Consider the following 15649-nt stretch of genomic DNA (forward strand, 5'->3'; position numbering starts at 1 on the left):
GAAATATTATGAAGTACTGATTTTGTGCATCGAGTCAGCTTGGAAGCAATGTTCACTGTGAAAATTACTTGTGGTAATAAAGTATGATACAATGTCTGTAATCGTAACTTTACTGCAAAATTGAGATTAGAATAAATAGAATTGCTAAAAGAAATATTCAAAATACGTATTCATTTTAGTTTTTATCTACACGAAATCTAACATTCGGATTCCTAATTAAGTAGGTGTTATTACCACTTGAAATACTTCCGGATTTTTCATGAGGAAAAAGCATCTGAAAAAATATCATTTCAATCACACGGTTATTAGGCTTTCTAATACTATGTGCAAGAAAAAATGATCTAATTACCATTGCGTTACTGTTCGAAGTAAATTTAAGTAAACTAGCGATGTTTTCAATACCTGAAAAAAATATTACACTTCTCTTATCTATTTCATTGTAAGTTGAAATGGTTGCTATGAAAGTAGAGAGACTTACAGAGCCAAATGTTCGTAGAGATAGTGTTATTATTTTTCCAGCTGTTAATTTCGGTGGATACTGTGATATAAGGATCAGTAAAATAAGATCGTGAGCTTCGCTGGTTGATAAATCGTACCAATCGATTTCATAGGCAACTATGCCGATTTGACTGCACTGATCAGGATAATTTGAAAAATACTTAGTAAAGAAGATATTCTCTCGAGAATAGAATTGTATTGTTAAGTACCTGTTCAGATAGTACTTCGCCTATGTAGCAAATTATAAATACATTGAAAGTGAAGGAAAGTAACAGCAAAAGATAAGTTGATATTGCAATCGCATCGCTGTTTTCCCACTCCTAGAAAAGGCTGTCGATTAAGATTTCTCACCATAATGATTAAATCAATCTCCATAATGATTAATTTGATATCAATGCACGCCTTTACCATAAGACAATAATATTCGAGCAAACACATAACACACGTGGATTCTATGATTTCTGTTAAGCATATCACGCGCAATGCCCCTTCGACTTTTTCGGAAAATCTAAAAATTCCACGTATATGCTCGTCCAATAAACCATGAACTTTTCAATAATTCTAACAAAATTATCACTCCTTACCTTAAAATCTCCACGTGATCGTGTACGATAGCAGCCAATAAATCACTGCTATCATCATCCCTCTTCTTCGTTTCAACCAATTTCTGCAGTTTCGTTATTTGTATCTGAATTTGTCCACAAATGTGTGTAACAAAAATCGCAGCCATACTGTATGCAGCTGTGGTGATAGTGTGCATGATCATCGTCCCTAAACATTGACTTAGAAACACGATTTCGTATGTAGGATTTGACCGTTCATCAAGGAACCAGTCGCAACCAGGATAAGTCAATGGTTTGAAGGTCTCGTTGCTTTTGCTTTTCTCCTTCGACAAGAATTGCATCACTGTGTGGTATGAAATGCCGCCAGAGTAAAGAAACACCGCGCAAACTGTGATAAAACGCCTGCTAATTACTACATATTTCAACATGATCGTTCGATGATCCGCATCTTGCACTGCCTGCCAGTCTCTTTTCACGTGTTCGATGCACCGTTTGAAGACACTTCCTTTCAGGCTAATATAGCAATACTTAATCACGGATGATATACAATAACCGATAGGACCAAAGAGCTTCACCTTTACGTCTAAATCTTTTTCAACGTAGAAGATGTAGTGGCCTGATGGTACGATGATGAAGAAGAGAAGGGTGAAGCAAGCGATCATTACAACGACTGAGATAGCGTGTTCTAATCTGTTGGCACCTTCGTAAACTAGTGGCCAGACTCCTATCGATTGCAACAACCACTGGCACATTTGCAAACTGTAGCGTATGTCATCCTCGTAATGAATGTTCCACATCTGGCTGTGCACAACCTTGAATGATTTTAAATGCATGCTGACCACTTCGCAGCACGCTGACGACTGCCAGACAGGCTTGAAACTTTCCTTTACGCATTGTCATAACGCAAGCGCACGCTTCTTTTACTCGATAATTATGCATGTCGAACTGCACCGTGTGCGTGTGTTTTGCAGAGAGTGTGGTCGTCAAGCATCCGTCTATAACCAGCGAGGGTCCTATCTGTTTTTATGGATTTCAGGCTTTACATTTGTTCGACAGATGGCCATTGTAAGAGTGAAGCTTGAATAGAGGACTAACGCGAAGTATTCGTGTGTGTTGTCTTGCATGTGCGTTATGTTTACGTGTGACAGGTGACATGATTCTGTGATGAAGTGATCAATATATTTTGCTAATGCTTCAAATTGTATATTATATTTTATGAAAATATGCAGACACTTAGTAAAATGCATTTTTCACTTTGGTCCTTAGATTATACCATGAAGAAACATTTAACAAATGTTTTATATGTTTCAAAAACTTGTAATCGTTGATACAAACTTTATATTCAACTTGCAATTTATAAAAAACACACACTTTTTGCAGATGCATGCGATGGTGGTTCAATCATTCAGTAACAGCTTGACATAAATTCAAATATACAAACGATGACTTGAGTACCTGTAAAATTGCACAAATTTAATCACGATTTCTAGATTACGATTAATTACTTGCTACGTACAGTACTGAATGTGTTCATTGATATTTCGAATATTTTCCCGCCTGAAAGTTTCGGTGGAAGCTTCGACATAGCGATCAGTAGTATAAGATCTTCCCCTGTTTTCTTCGGAAGGTTGTACCATTGGATGTCATAAGTTGCATCCCCGAATTTTTCACCCTATTAAAAGGAACGATAATTGCACGAATAAAGCGTGTGTACGTGGAAGCAGTTAAGTTCGATACATCTTATGAGTACCTCTTCTGCAAGTAGTTCACCCGCGTAACAAATTACCAGCAGGTTAAAGGTTAAAGAAAGCCAGGTACCAACGTATGTTCCAATAGCAACCACGTCACGATTTTTCCATGCCTAAAGAGAACATTAATTTTCTTTACAAATAAAACATATGCCTTAAAACATACGCGATCATTGAGCAACTTCACTGTTTACCACTGTGCAAAGATATTCGAGAACGCATATTACGACAGTCGTGGCCACTATATCGAAGAAATAGATTTCTTGTAGCGCTTTCGAGACATTTTTTATGTATCTGAAAATATTGAATGACGTGCAAACACTTGAAAATGTAACCCCGTTGTTTCGTATAAAAAAAAAACAAATATTTTTAGTTCTAAAAAAAGGAAAAGTAGATTCTACTTACTGTAACGCCCCCATGTGACCATTGACGATGACAGCCAAGAAACTTTCGCCACCAGCACGCTTGCTCTTCTTGTCCACAACCAGATAATCCAGCCGTGCCATTTGTATCTGCAGCATCCCGCAGCCATGGGCAACGAACGACGCCACGATGCCACAGAACGCCGTCTCGATGCTCACAGAGAAGAACGCGTAAAGGCAATGCATGATGTATATGAATTCATAAGTAGGAGAAGCATAAACGTCCATGAACAAGTCTAGACCAGGATAGATCAACGGTTTGATCGTGAAATTGTCAGCCAATTGAAACGGGTCCGAGCAGAATGGTAAAATGGTACAATAAGACATGCCAAAGATGTACAACTGAACGCTGAACACTATGGTCGATTTGTGCGCGATGATCACGTTGTCGATCATTATAGCACGATGTTCCCTGTTCTGTATGACTTTCCAATCCTCCTCTATCTGTTTGATGCAATGTTTGAAGGCGGACGCCCTCAGGCTGAGGAAACAATACTTGAGCGTACAGGAAGTGCCGTAGCATATCGGACCAAATATCTGGATCTTCACGTTGATCTCCTTCACGTGGAAGAAGCAGTAATATGCCCCAGGTAGCACGACGAATATCAAACTAATCAGACATACCACCATAACGAGTATCGAGATGAGTTTCTCCAGCCTGTTGTTGAAACCGTTAATCAAGTGCCATATGCCGATCAGTTTTAAGAACATTCGGCAGTATTTCAAGCTACTGTGCACGTCGTTCTCGTAATTACTGTTCATCGCACGTTTCAGTCGAATTCGAGGGGTTTCGATCTTACGAGGGCAGGTGTTCAACTGAACTACGGATACCGCACGTGGTTCTGAAGAGGGTAGAACGCAAGCGCGCGATGAGCGGCTCGAGAAAAAGGGTTTAATTGCGCGAGCACGTTCTATACGAAGAAGGAGGAAAACGCGAAATAATGAATGTGAGTGCTGGTGCAGATGTCGATTAATGCACGCGTGCAGAGAAAATACGAGAGAAGACTGTGAGGGTCGCTAGAACGACGAATATTGTATTTTGAAAAAATGTGCCTGTCGGTTAAAGGGTGAAGTAAAGAAGTTTGCGATTCCCTCTGGTTTTGTTAACTTCGAAACTTTCGATCTAGTATCAGAAGAGGGAATAATTAACCGATCGCAAGTTGAAGTGACGAGGGAGCTTTAGTTTTGTTCTTTCGAGGAAGCACTATAGACTTCAGATTGGACTAAGCGCTCTGTTGTATGTCTCTTCGTTTACTAGCTGTCCTTTCTAACACGGTGTGGTAATAGTGTACATCATAATAGAACATCGTGCTGTTAACTGGGACCACAACCTATAAACAGTGTGTATAATATATAATTTCATACTTCTGGATGACAGAGAAAGTGTCGTAGAATAGCAAATCAGTATTTTACAAAAGCAACAAATTACAATATACTAACTATATTATGGATAGAAATATAAATAAATACTAAAAATGTATGGTATATTAAACGGTAACTTTATCAATCACTAACGAAACGCTTAGAATTCATATTTTTATCGTTTACAATCACTAGAAGGCTAAAAACTTGAATTTAAGTAGAACAAGTCAATCATATTTGATACATTTCAATATTTCGCATGAAATAAAGCATCTAAAAATAATATTTCAATCATCATGTTTCTGTCAGATAGTATATCTTTGATATCAATATATATAGGTTTCATTACTAATTCGTAACTGTTCGTAGTAGATTTAAATAAACGACAGATGCTTTGACTACCTGAAAATGGCTAAGTATCACATACCTTGTACTTATCTTAAATAAAATAAAATTTGTTTCAGAAAGGAGTAATTTACAGATCCGAAGGTATCCAGGGATAGTTCGATTATTTTTCCAGCTGTCAATTTTGGAGGATATTGTGACACAGCGATCAGTAGAATAAGATCGTACGCCTCCTTGGATGGTAAGTTGTACCAATCGATTTCGTAAGAGACGGTACCAATTAGGCTGCACTAAACAGGTTTGTTAAATGGATTTAACGGGATTGAAATCATTCCTCTTATAAAACGATATTTCTGTGCGTACCTGCTCAGACAGAATTTCACCTATGTAACAAAACATGAATATATTGAAAGTGAAAGATATCAATAAAGTGGAATAGGTAAAGACTGCGATCACATCGCTGTTGCCCCATTCCTGAAAAATGTTTCCATCTAAATTTTCTCATCACAAATCGTCAATTCAATGATAAAGTAAAATCGTTTACCGTCATGCAATAGTATTCAAGCATACACATATTCACCGTGGATTCGATGATTTGAATTAAGCATATAGCGCGCATTGCTTCTTCAACGTTTTCCGAAAATCTAAAATTTCCATGTATACGCTCGTCTAATGAACCATCGATCCCATAAGACTCACAGAAAAATTACAAATTCTTACTTAGTCGGTTTCTCCAAGCCAACAACTCTCCAACACTCCTTACCTTAAAACCTGCACGTGATCATGAACGATGACAGCAAAATGGTCGCGATTGTCGTGCATTTCCCTCGTCTCGATGAAACTCTGCAGTTTCGTGATCTGTATCTGAATCTGGCCGCAGATGTGAGTGACAAAGATCGCAGTCAAGCTGTACGTGGCTGTTGTAACGGTGTACATAACTACAGCTGCCAAACAGTGACTCAAAAACACGATTTCGTACGTAGGACTTGACTGTTCGTCAAGGAACCAGTCACACCCAGGATAAGTCAGTGGTTTGAGAGTATAATTACTTTTGCTTCTCTCTTTCGACAAGAATTGCATCACTGTATGATATGACATACCGCCAGTATAAAGAAACACCGCGCAAACAGTGATAAGACGTCTGCTGATGGCCACGTATTTCAACATGATCGTTCGATGATTCGGATCCTGCACTACCCGCCAGTCTCTCTTCATGTGTTCGATGCATCGTTTGAAGATACTTCCTTTTAAGCTAAGATAGCAATACTTAATCGTGGATGATAAGCAGAACCCAACAGGACCCAACAGTTTCACTTTCATGTTTAAACTTTTCTCCACGTAGAAAATGTAATGGCCGGATGGCACGATTATGAAGAAGAGAAGGGTGAAGCAAGCGGTCATTACAATGACTGAGATGGCTTGCTCTAATCTGTTGGCGCCTTCGTAAACTAGCGGCCAGACTCTTATCGATTGCAATAGCCACTGGCACATTTGTAAACTGTAGCGTATGTCATCCTCGTAATGAATGTTCCGCACCTGACTGTGCATAGCCTTGAATGATTTTAAACGCATGCTGACCACTTCGCAGCACGCTGACGACTGCCAGACAGGCTTGAAACTTTCCTTTACGCATTGTCATAACGCAAGCGCACGCTTCTCTTACTCGATAATTATGCATGTCGAACTGCACCGTGTGCGTGTGTTTTGCAGAGAATGTGGTCGTCAAGCATCCGTCTATAACCAGTGCAGGTCCTATCTGTTTTTATGGGTTTCAGACTTTACATTTGTTCGACAGATGGCCATTGTAAATGTGAGGCTTGAATAGAAGACTAACGCGAAGTATTCGTCTGAGTTGTCTTGCATGTGCGTTATGTTTACGTGTGACTGGTGATATGATTCGTACGACAGTGTATGGTATTGATGTTGACATTATCAAGTGATCAATATATATTGCTAATGCTACAAATTACAATATATAAACTTTATTATGGATAGGACTATTAATAAATACTAAAAACGCATGATATATTAAACAATAACTTTATCAGTTACTAATGAAATGTTTAGAATTCATATTCTTATCATTTGTAGTCACTAGATTGTTGAGAACTTGAATTTAAGTAGAACAAGTCAATCACATTTGATACATTTCAATATTTCGCATGAAATAAAGCATCTAAAAATATTATTTCAATCAGATGATGTTTCTGTCAGATAGTATATCTTTGATATCATTAAATATAGATTTCATTACTAGTTCGTAACTGTTCGTAGTAGATTTAAATAAACGACAGACGCTTTGACTACCTGAAAATCGTTAAGTCCCATACACTTTGCACTTATCTTAAATAAAGTAAAAATTGTTTCAGAAAATAGTGACTTACAGATCCAAAGGTATCCAGAGATAGTTCGATTATTTTTCCAGCTGTCAGTTTTGGAGGATACTGTGACACAGCGATCAGTAGAATTAGATTGTACGCCTCCTTGGCTGGTAAGTTGTACCAATCGATTTCGTAAGAAACGGTACCAATTAAGCTGCACTAAACAGGTTTATTAAATAGATTTAACGGGATTGAAAACGTTCCTCTCATAAAACGATATTTTTGTGAGTACCTGCTCGGACAGAACTTCACCTATGTAACAAAACATGAATATATTGAAAGTGAAAGATATCAACAATGTGAAATAAGTAAAGACTGCCACCGCATCGCTGTTCCCCCATTCCTGAAAAATATTTTCAACTAAAGTTTCTCACGATAAATCATCAATTCAATGAAGCATTAACAAAATCTTTTACCGTCATGCAATAGTATTCAAGCATACACATATTCACCGTGGATTCGATGATTTGAATTAAGCATATAGCACGCATTGCTTCTTCAACGTTTTTTGAAAATCTAAAATTTCCACGCACACGCTCGTCTAATGAACCATCGATCCCATAAGACTCACAGGAAAATTAGGAACTCTTACCTCGTCAATTTCTCGAACCCAACAACTCTCCAACACCCTTACCTTAAAACCTGCACATGATCATGAACGATGACAGCAAAACGATCTCGACCATCCTCCAGCTTTCTCCTCGATCCAACAAAACTCTGCAGTTTCGTGATCTGTATCTGAATTTGACCGCAGATGTGAGTGACGAAGATCGCAGCCAAACTGTACGCAGCTGTCGCTACTGTGTGCGTGACCATCGCAGCCAGACAGTGAATGGAGAACACGATTTCATAGATAGGGCTCGATTGTACGTCAAGAAACGAGTCGTAGCCAGGATAAGCCAGTGGCCTCACAGTTTTATTCCCTTTATTCCTCTCTTTCGACAGGAACTGCTCGACAGTGTGATGCGACATGCCACCAGTGTACAGGAAAATTATGCACACGATGACCAAATTCCTGCTGATCGTCACGTACTTCAACATCGTCGCCCTGTAACTTGGGTCCTGCACTGTTCTCCAATCCCTCTCGACGTGTTGGATGCAATTTTTGAAGAATGGCCCTTTCAATCCAAGGTAGACGTACTTCATGGCAGACGTCATCGAGAAACTGACTGGACCAAGCAGCTTCACTTTCATGTGTATATCCTTGTCTACGGAGAAGATGTAATTGCTGCATGGTACGATGATGAAGAGGAGGCTGAAGAAGCACAGGGCCATCAGAAAAACTGAGACGAGCTGCTCCAGTCTGCTGGTGTGCTCGTAAACCAACGGCCACACACCAATCGACTTCAACAGCCACTGGGACATCTGCATGGTGTAATGTATGTCTTTTTCGTAATTGCGATTCTTTACCTGGCCGTCAACACTGTTGCGTGATCGATTACGCATGCTGACGGCTTCGTTGCACGCTGTCGACTGAACCGCGGGCTAAACTTCCGATGGGACATTGTTAGAACGCACGCGCGCGTCCCTTCGATTCGATAAAGGTGCACGATGAACTTCCTCACGTGCGTGAGGTTCGCGTGCAATAGGATGGGTTCTTTTTTTTGTCGTTCACAGGTTGCTGTATTCTTTAGACTGATCGTCGCGTGCATAAGTGCGGCTCGAATGGGGGTAGATAGTTCACAGAGATCGCTCGATCGTGAATGATAGTGTATTTGTGTATAATTTCTCTAGGACAATTTGAATTTGTATTATGTGAATTTAGTATAGGTGATTTTAATGCTTCGAGTTGTACGTTTAAAAGCAATCCGTGTTCTAACTTTCTGATTCGTTCAGTAACGTTTCTAATAGTTATTATCTACTTTTTAAAAGTCTATAGTTAAAAAGATCTCGACAGCAGTTCTGTATCATTCCGTGACAGCTTGACATAAATTCAGGTAAGCAAACGACGTCTTGAGTACCTGTAAAATCACACATATACAAGTCTTAATGTAAGAGCTATCTTAATAATAAAAATTGAATGCTACCTACGGTGCTGAATGTGTTTATTGATATCTCGAATATTTTTCCACCTGTAAGTTTCGGTGGGAATTTCGATATCGCAATCAGTAAGACAAGATCCAGCTTAGTCTTTTGCGGCAGATCGTACCATTTGATATTATACGTTGCGTCACCGAATCTCTCACCCTGACAAGAAAGTAACAATGAATGTTTTTTCAGAAGCAAACACGTCAGTGAAGGAGTTAATCTTGAAACGTCATGCGACACCTCTTCGAGAAGAATTTCACCCACGTAGCAAACAAGGAACATATTAAAACCCAATGAGATGCTTGCAGCACCGTATGTACCAACTCCTACCAAGTCATTGCTTTTCCATGCCTAAGAGGTGTAATTTCTTCATTTTAAGATATGTATATATGAAATGCGTAATGTCACGAAAAAATTCTTGCATTTACCAGTACGCATAGATACTCAAGAGCACATATCGCGATGGTAGTCGTTAGTATGTCGAAAAAGAATATTTCCTGCAACGCTTTCGAAGCACTTTCCGCGAACCTGAAATAATTTATTCTCGTGCAAGGAGCATCTTCAGATTGGATAATAGAATAACGAGATTAATTATCGTTACCTCAACGCCTTCGTGTGTTCACGGATAATGATGGCCAAAAGATTCTCCTTATCCTTGTGCTGCGTCCTATCAACCAGATGCTGCAATCGTGCCACTTGAATTTGGAACATGCCGCAAGTATGCGCTACGAAGGATAACACTACGCCACAGAGCGAATTCTCGATGTTCACAGAGACGAATCCGAACGTACAATGTATCACATATATTAATTTATAATTACGAGCGACGATATCCTCCATGATAAAATCTAAACCGGGATAAACCAGTGTGTACGTAGCATTTTCAGATAAGTGAATCGACTCGGACCAGTACGGTAAAATAATGCAATACGACATGCCAGAGAGATACAGTTGAGCACTGTAGATGACGATCGATTTATGGGCGATGGCCATGTTCTCCATTATAATGGCACGGTGTTCCTCGTCCTCTATGAATTTCCAATCTTCCTTTATCTGGTCGATGCAATACTTAATTGCAGACGCTTTCGCGCCAAAGCAGCAATACTTGATCATACAAGCCAGACCGTAGCAAATGGGACCGAGGATTTGGATTTTCAGCTTCAATTCTGACACGTACAAAAAACTGTACCCTCCAGGAAGTATGACGATTATCATACTTGTTAGAGCTATTACGATCAACAGTGGCGAAGTTAATTTCTGGATTCTATTAGTGAAACCATTGATTAAAGGCCACATGCCAATTAATCTCAGGAATATTCGACAATATTTTAAGCTACTGTTTATGTCCTTCTGGTAATTACTGTTCATGGTGCGCTCGATTTGGTAAAAGAAGTATCGTAATCGTACTAACGAAGTTGCTCGACTGAACGATGAGTGCTATGTTGAGAGAGCATTGATGAAACGCAAGCGCATTATGAACGATTACGAAAGGGGTTAATTTTTCGTGGAACTGTTCTATAGATCGAGGTGGTGAACTTTCGAATAATAAATCCGCGGATACACGCGTACACACGAGCGACAAATAAAGTTCGTTTTCATTGACATGTTTGCAATTTTGCCTTTAGAAACTTCGTATTAGGGGAAGAATAATTAATCCGTAGTAAGTTCGAAGGGTGAGTGCAGTTTACCTCGCCACTGTTTTATCATTGCAGTGTAAACTTCAAGCTGGACAGTGCAGTCTGCTGCATCTCTCCCTATTCTACTTATGCACTTGCTGTTTGATACGACAGGGAGCAAAATGGGTATGCACTTCGAACTATCAATATTTTAAAATACACTTTACATTCTAATGTTTATTTTTTTACACGCATGAAGTAATTGTGATCGTTTTAATAATAGAATTGGATTGCTTCCTGCAATAATGTGGATACAGGATTTTCATCTTTAATAGACACTGACGTCTTCGATTAGAGTTCAGTGATTGCTCAGATAAATTATGGCCGATTTCAGCAGCTACGAAACGAAAACACTCTTGTTTGATAAGAATTTCACTTGTAAGTAGAATCAATGAATCAGTGTCGACACGAAGTCAGAGATAAACGACTCCAGTTCGCTGGAGCACCAACAGTGTTACGTTGCTATCGATTAAGCACGCTGACCATGTGGATGAGTGAAGTTTCAATATAGTGATATATAGTTCGCTAAGTGTATTGCAATACATGTGATTTTACTGCTTCAAGTTATATATGTACTTCTTAAACTGACCCTGAACATTCATTTGAAATGTTGGTAGCAGATCTTTATCATTCCGTGATAGCTTGACATAAATTCAGGTAAACGAACGATGACTTAATTACCTGTGAAACGATACAAATCTCAATAGGGAAGAAACCTTTAGATTCGAGATTAAATATTACCCACAGTGCCGAAAGTGTTCACTGATATCTCAAATATCTTTCCACCCGTAAGTTTTGGTGGGAATTTCGCTATGGCAATCAATAAGACAAGATCCAGCTCTCTCTTTTGCGGCAGGTTGTACCACTTGATATTATAAGTTGCGTCACCGAATTTCGCACCCTAACAAGAAAGTAACTAAAGTACATTATTCCAAAATGAAGAACGTAAATTAAAGAGTCAACTTTGAAACCTTGCGCGATACCTGTTCGAGCAGACGTTCACCAGCGTAACACATAACGAACATATTAAAAGACAGTGAAATCCATGCACCAATGTACGCACAAATCCCTACTATGTCATTATTCTTCTTCGCCTGAGAGATATATTTCCTTTATCTCAAGATACACGTTAAACACGCGATAGAAGAAAATAATTCTTGCACTCACCACTATGAAAAGGAATCCAAGAGCACATATCACGATGGTCGTTGATAATATATTGAAAAAGTACAATTCCTGCAACGCTTTCGAGATACTCTTCGTGTACCTAGAAGAATATATTATCGTGCAGAAACACGTTTAAATCAGTCTAATGATTAATCTCTTCAAAAACGAAAAAATAGAATAATTAATTAATACATTTACCTCAGCGTTTCTACGTGACCGTAGACAATGACAGCTAAGAGATCCTCACCCTTTTCATCCTTGTCCTTCGTCCTATCAACCAGGTACTCGAGCCTTGTCATTTGAATCTGAAACATTCCGCAGGCATGTGCCACGAAGGATACCACTAGGGCAACGAACACAGATTCGATGGTTACTGAGATGAACGCGTAGATGCAATGCATCGTGTGTATCAGTTCGTACTTAAAAGCATCAGAAACGTCGATGAACAAGTTCAGTCCAGGATAAACCAGTGGTCGGATCGTAGAATTGTCAGACATGTGATACGGATTCGACCAGAACGGTGAAACGATGGTGTACGACATGCCAATGAAATATATCGGACTGCTGAAGATCACTGTCAATTTATGGGCGATGATCACGTAATCGATCATAATACTTCGATATTCCTCGTTCTCCAATAATTTCCAATCTTTCTCGATCAGCTTGATGCAATGCTTAAACGTAGACGCTTTCAGGATGAGGCAGCAGTATTTGAGTACACAGGCTGTGAAGTAGCAGACAGGACCCAGTAACAGGACCTTCGAGTTCATTTCCTTTATATAAAAGAAGTTGTATCCTGCTGGCACTAGAACGAGTAACATAGAAGTGACACATACTGCGATCAGTAACATTGAAATTAAATTTTCCATTTTATTGGTGTAGCCATTAATCAGAGGCCATACGCCAATTATTTTCAGGAACATTCGATAATATCTTAAACTACTGTCTACGTCACTTTGATAATTATTGTTCATCGTGTGCTTGATTTGATTGAGAAGTATCGTAATCGTATCGACGAAGTTGCTCGACTGAACGATGAACACTGTATCGAGAGAGGATTAATAAAACGCAAGCGCATGGTAGGATACTGTTCTATAGATGGAAATTCAGTGAACGGCGAATAATAAATGCGTACGCGCGAGTAACAAACTTCGTGGCTTGAGAAGTTTGCAGCTTTGAAATTAGAAACAGGAGGGAGAATAATTAATCCGTGGCGAGTTCGAAGGGTGGATGAAATTTGTTTTTCTACTTCTCTAGCAGAGCATCGTGGTGTGAATACCCAGTTGGACTGAAGAGTCTGTCGCGTATCTACTTACGTATTTTTGGTGTTTTGAAACGGCAGAGATCAAAGCAGACACATATTTTAAATTACTGATGTTTAATTTTCACTATTTACTTAATAATAGAGTTTAGATCGCTCAATAAAGTCGCATAAATTCAGAATTATCATCCTCGATGCACCTCGACGTGTTCGATCAGAATTCAGTGACCGTTCGTAGCATGTTCAGGTAAACTATGGACGTTTTCAGCACCTGTGAACCAAAAACACATTAGCACATAAAAATATTCATTCGCAAGTAGATTCAGTGAACCAGTGCCAGCTCTGTACGACCTACGTTGCCGAAAGTGGTAAACGAGAGAACCAGTACTTTCCCAGCCATGAGTTTGGGCGGACGTTTCGACATGGCGAGCAGGAGAACGATGTCACGAGCCCTATTCCCAGACAGATTGTACCATTCTGTTCCATACGAAGCGTCCGCGATTTCGTTCACCTGGCGCAACACTCATGTCTATTATATCAGCTGTTAAGTATTCGATCTACGTTGGAAAATCGAATGAAGGACGATGATAAAGAGATGTGTAGAATGAGTCGTGTTACGTCTACGTGCTTCTTCTAACTACCTGTCCAAGAAGAAGCTCTCCAACCACACAGAAAATCAGGATATTAAAGGTGAACGAGATCAAGAGGATCACGTATGTTATGATCGCGATCGAATCGCTAGTCTGCCATTCCTAAAAGATATGCATTTGTATAGCTTTTTCGTTGCGACCAATCGTCGCTCGCCAGAGCAAGAGCGAAGGCTCCAGGACGCATGCTCGAGCGAACAGGTGGGAGATTGACATGGCAACCGCCACCATTATGTAGTCCCGCATTGGACTCTTGGTTAGGGAGATCATCTCTGCATCCCCTCCACAACTTCATTGGTTAGCGACGGAGTGAAACGTTACAATGCAATTGGTTCATCGATCGCATTGGCTACTGCTCTCGGTGCCTTCACTTTTGCTCTGACAAGTAGTACAATCGTAACGATTTCGTCTCTTTTTTTTAGGATATTCGACGTTGGACATTTAATGAATCGATCGATCCTATTTTTACCATCATACAGTAATATTCGAGCAAGCACATTAGCAAAGTGGACACCGCTACTTCCATCAAGAATAACTCGCCCAATGCTTTGTCGACGTTCCTGGTAAATCTAAAATTCAACAGCCATTGTTTTCTGATAAACATACGTATCTCTATTACAATCCTTTCTGTCACGCCACTGATCATCTTACCTCAAAATCTCCACGTGATCCTTCACGACGAGCGCCAGACAATCCTTAAGAGCCTGCTCGTACACCTTCTTCTCTCCCCTCAATTTCTCCAATCGAAACGCCTGTATCTGAATCTGTCCGCAGGCGTGGGTGGTGAAGATCGCAGTCAAACCGTACGCGGCCAACGCGATGTTACCTGTTACCAGAACGTACACGCAGTGCATACAATACACGATCTCGTACGTGGGACTCTCCTGAACGTTCAGAAACGCCTCATAACCAGGGTAAGTAAGCGGCCTGATCGTGAAGTTCTCGCTGACCTGCTTCGAGAGCAGTGGCATGATCGTGTGATAAGACAAACCTCCGCTGTACATGAAAAGCACGCACATCACGAGCAGATTTCGACTCATGTTCACGTATCTGATCATGATACCACGATGGTCCTCGTCTCGTAACACTTTCCAGTCCCTCTCCACGTGCTCGATGCAACGGGTGATCGCTGAACACTTCGCGCCCAGGTAGCCGTACCTCAGAAACGTGGTCAAACAGAATATCAGTGGCCCCAGTAACTTGATCTTCACGTTGATATCCTTCTCGTAGAACAGGAAGTAGTAACTGAACGGCACGTTGACGAATTGCAGGATGCAGCAGCAGAGCAGGATCAACGCGACGGACGTGATCCTCTCGGATCTGTTCGCGTGGACGTAAATGAAAGGGTAGATCCCGATCAACTTGAGGACACGATGGCACAGTTGGAACGCGTAGCGTATGTCGTTCTCGTAGCGATCGTTACGCGGAGGATCGTCGACGGTTTTATTCGCCATGCTGACACGACCGACGCGCGCGGTCGACTGAACCCTCGTTCGACGCTGAAGGCGCCGGAGGAACGGGATGCTCGCGAAGGGACGCAAGCGCGGGACA

The 15649-nt window shown here is 40.3% G+C and overlaps 5 protein-coding genes across 5 annotated transcripts; all 5 read right to left on the reverse strand.

Annotated features, from left to right (window-relative positions):
- Positions 1-345: 345 nt before the first annotated feature.
- On the reverse strand, positions 346-1894 carry LOC143429119 (odorant receptor 4-like). The gene is made up of 5 exons (XM_076904572.1): positions 1083-1894; positions 907-1006; positions 708-818; positions 479-634; positions 346-402 (listed from the first exon to the last, which is right to left on the reverse strand). The coding sequence occupies exons 1-5, from the start codon at positions 1892-1894 to the stop codon at positions 346-348; spliced, it is 1236 nt and encodes a 411-aa protein (XP_076760687.1).
- Positions 1895-2294: 400 nt separating this feature from the next.
- On the reverse strand, positions 2295-3993 carry LOC143429281 (odorant receptor 85b-like). Its single transcript, XM_076904812.1, has 6 exons — positions 3215-3993; positions 3004-3103; positions 2812-2922; positions 2583-2733; positions 2475-2516; positions 2295-2395 (listed from the first exon to the last, which is right to left on the reverse strand). Exons 1-6 carry the CDS (start codon positions 3991-3993, stop codon positions 2295-2297), a joined length of 1284 nt encoding a protein of 427 aa, XP_076760927.1.
- A 948-nt stretch (positions 3994-4941) lies between these two features.
- LOC143429123 (odorant receptor 10-like) lies at positions 4942-6510 on the reverse strand. Its single transcript, XM_076904575.1, has 5 exons — positions 5702-6510; positions 5483-5582; positions 5302-5412; positions 5073-5228; positions 4942-4995 (listed from the first exon to the last, which is right to left on the reverse strand). Exons 1-5 carry the CDS (start codon positions 6508-6510, stop codon positions 4942-4944), a joined length of 1230 nt encoding a protein of 409 aa, XP_076760690.1.
- Positions 6511-7191: 681 nt separating this feature from the next.
- Positions 7192-8765, reverse strand: LOC143429122 (odorant receptor 13a-like). Its single transcript, XM_076904574.1, has 5 exons — positions 7954-8765; positions 7736-7835; positions 7552-7662; positions 7323-7478; positions 7192-7245 (listed from the first exon to the last, which is right to left on the reverse strand). Exons 1-5 carry the CDS (start codon positions 8763-8765, stop codon positions 7192-7194), a joined length of 1233 nt encoding a protein of 410 aa, XP_076760689.1.
- A 2885-nt stretch (positions 8766-11650) lies between these two features.
- Positions 11651-15552, reverse strand: LOC143429282 (uncharacterized). Its single transcript, XM_076904813.1, has 12 exons — positions 14750-15552; positions 14568-14667; positions 14093-14203; positions 13807-13962; positions 13668-13722; positions 13326-13498; positions 13279-13282; positions 12389-13232; positions 12191-12290; positions 12007-12117; positions 11769-11924; positions 11651-11704 (listed from the first exon to the last, which is right to left on the reverse strand). The coding sequence occupies exons 1-12, from the start codon at positions 15550-15552 to the stop codon at positions 11651-11653; spliced, it is 2667 nt and encodes an 888-aa protein (XP_076760928.1).
- Between the last annotated feature and the right edge of the window lie 97 nt (positions 15553-15649).

The sequence above is a fragment of the Xylocopa sonorina genome, chromosome 11 (assembly GCF_050948175.1).
Source record: "Xylocopa sonorina isolate GNS202 chromosome 11, iyXylSono1_principal, whole genome shotgun sequence".
Classification (NCBI taxonomy): Eukaryota; Metazoa; Arthropoda; class Insecta; order Hymenoptera; family Apidae; genus Xylocopa; species Xylocopa sonorina.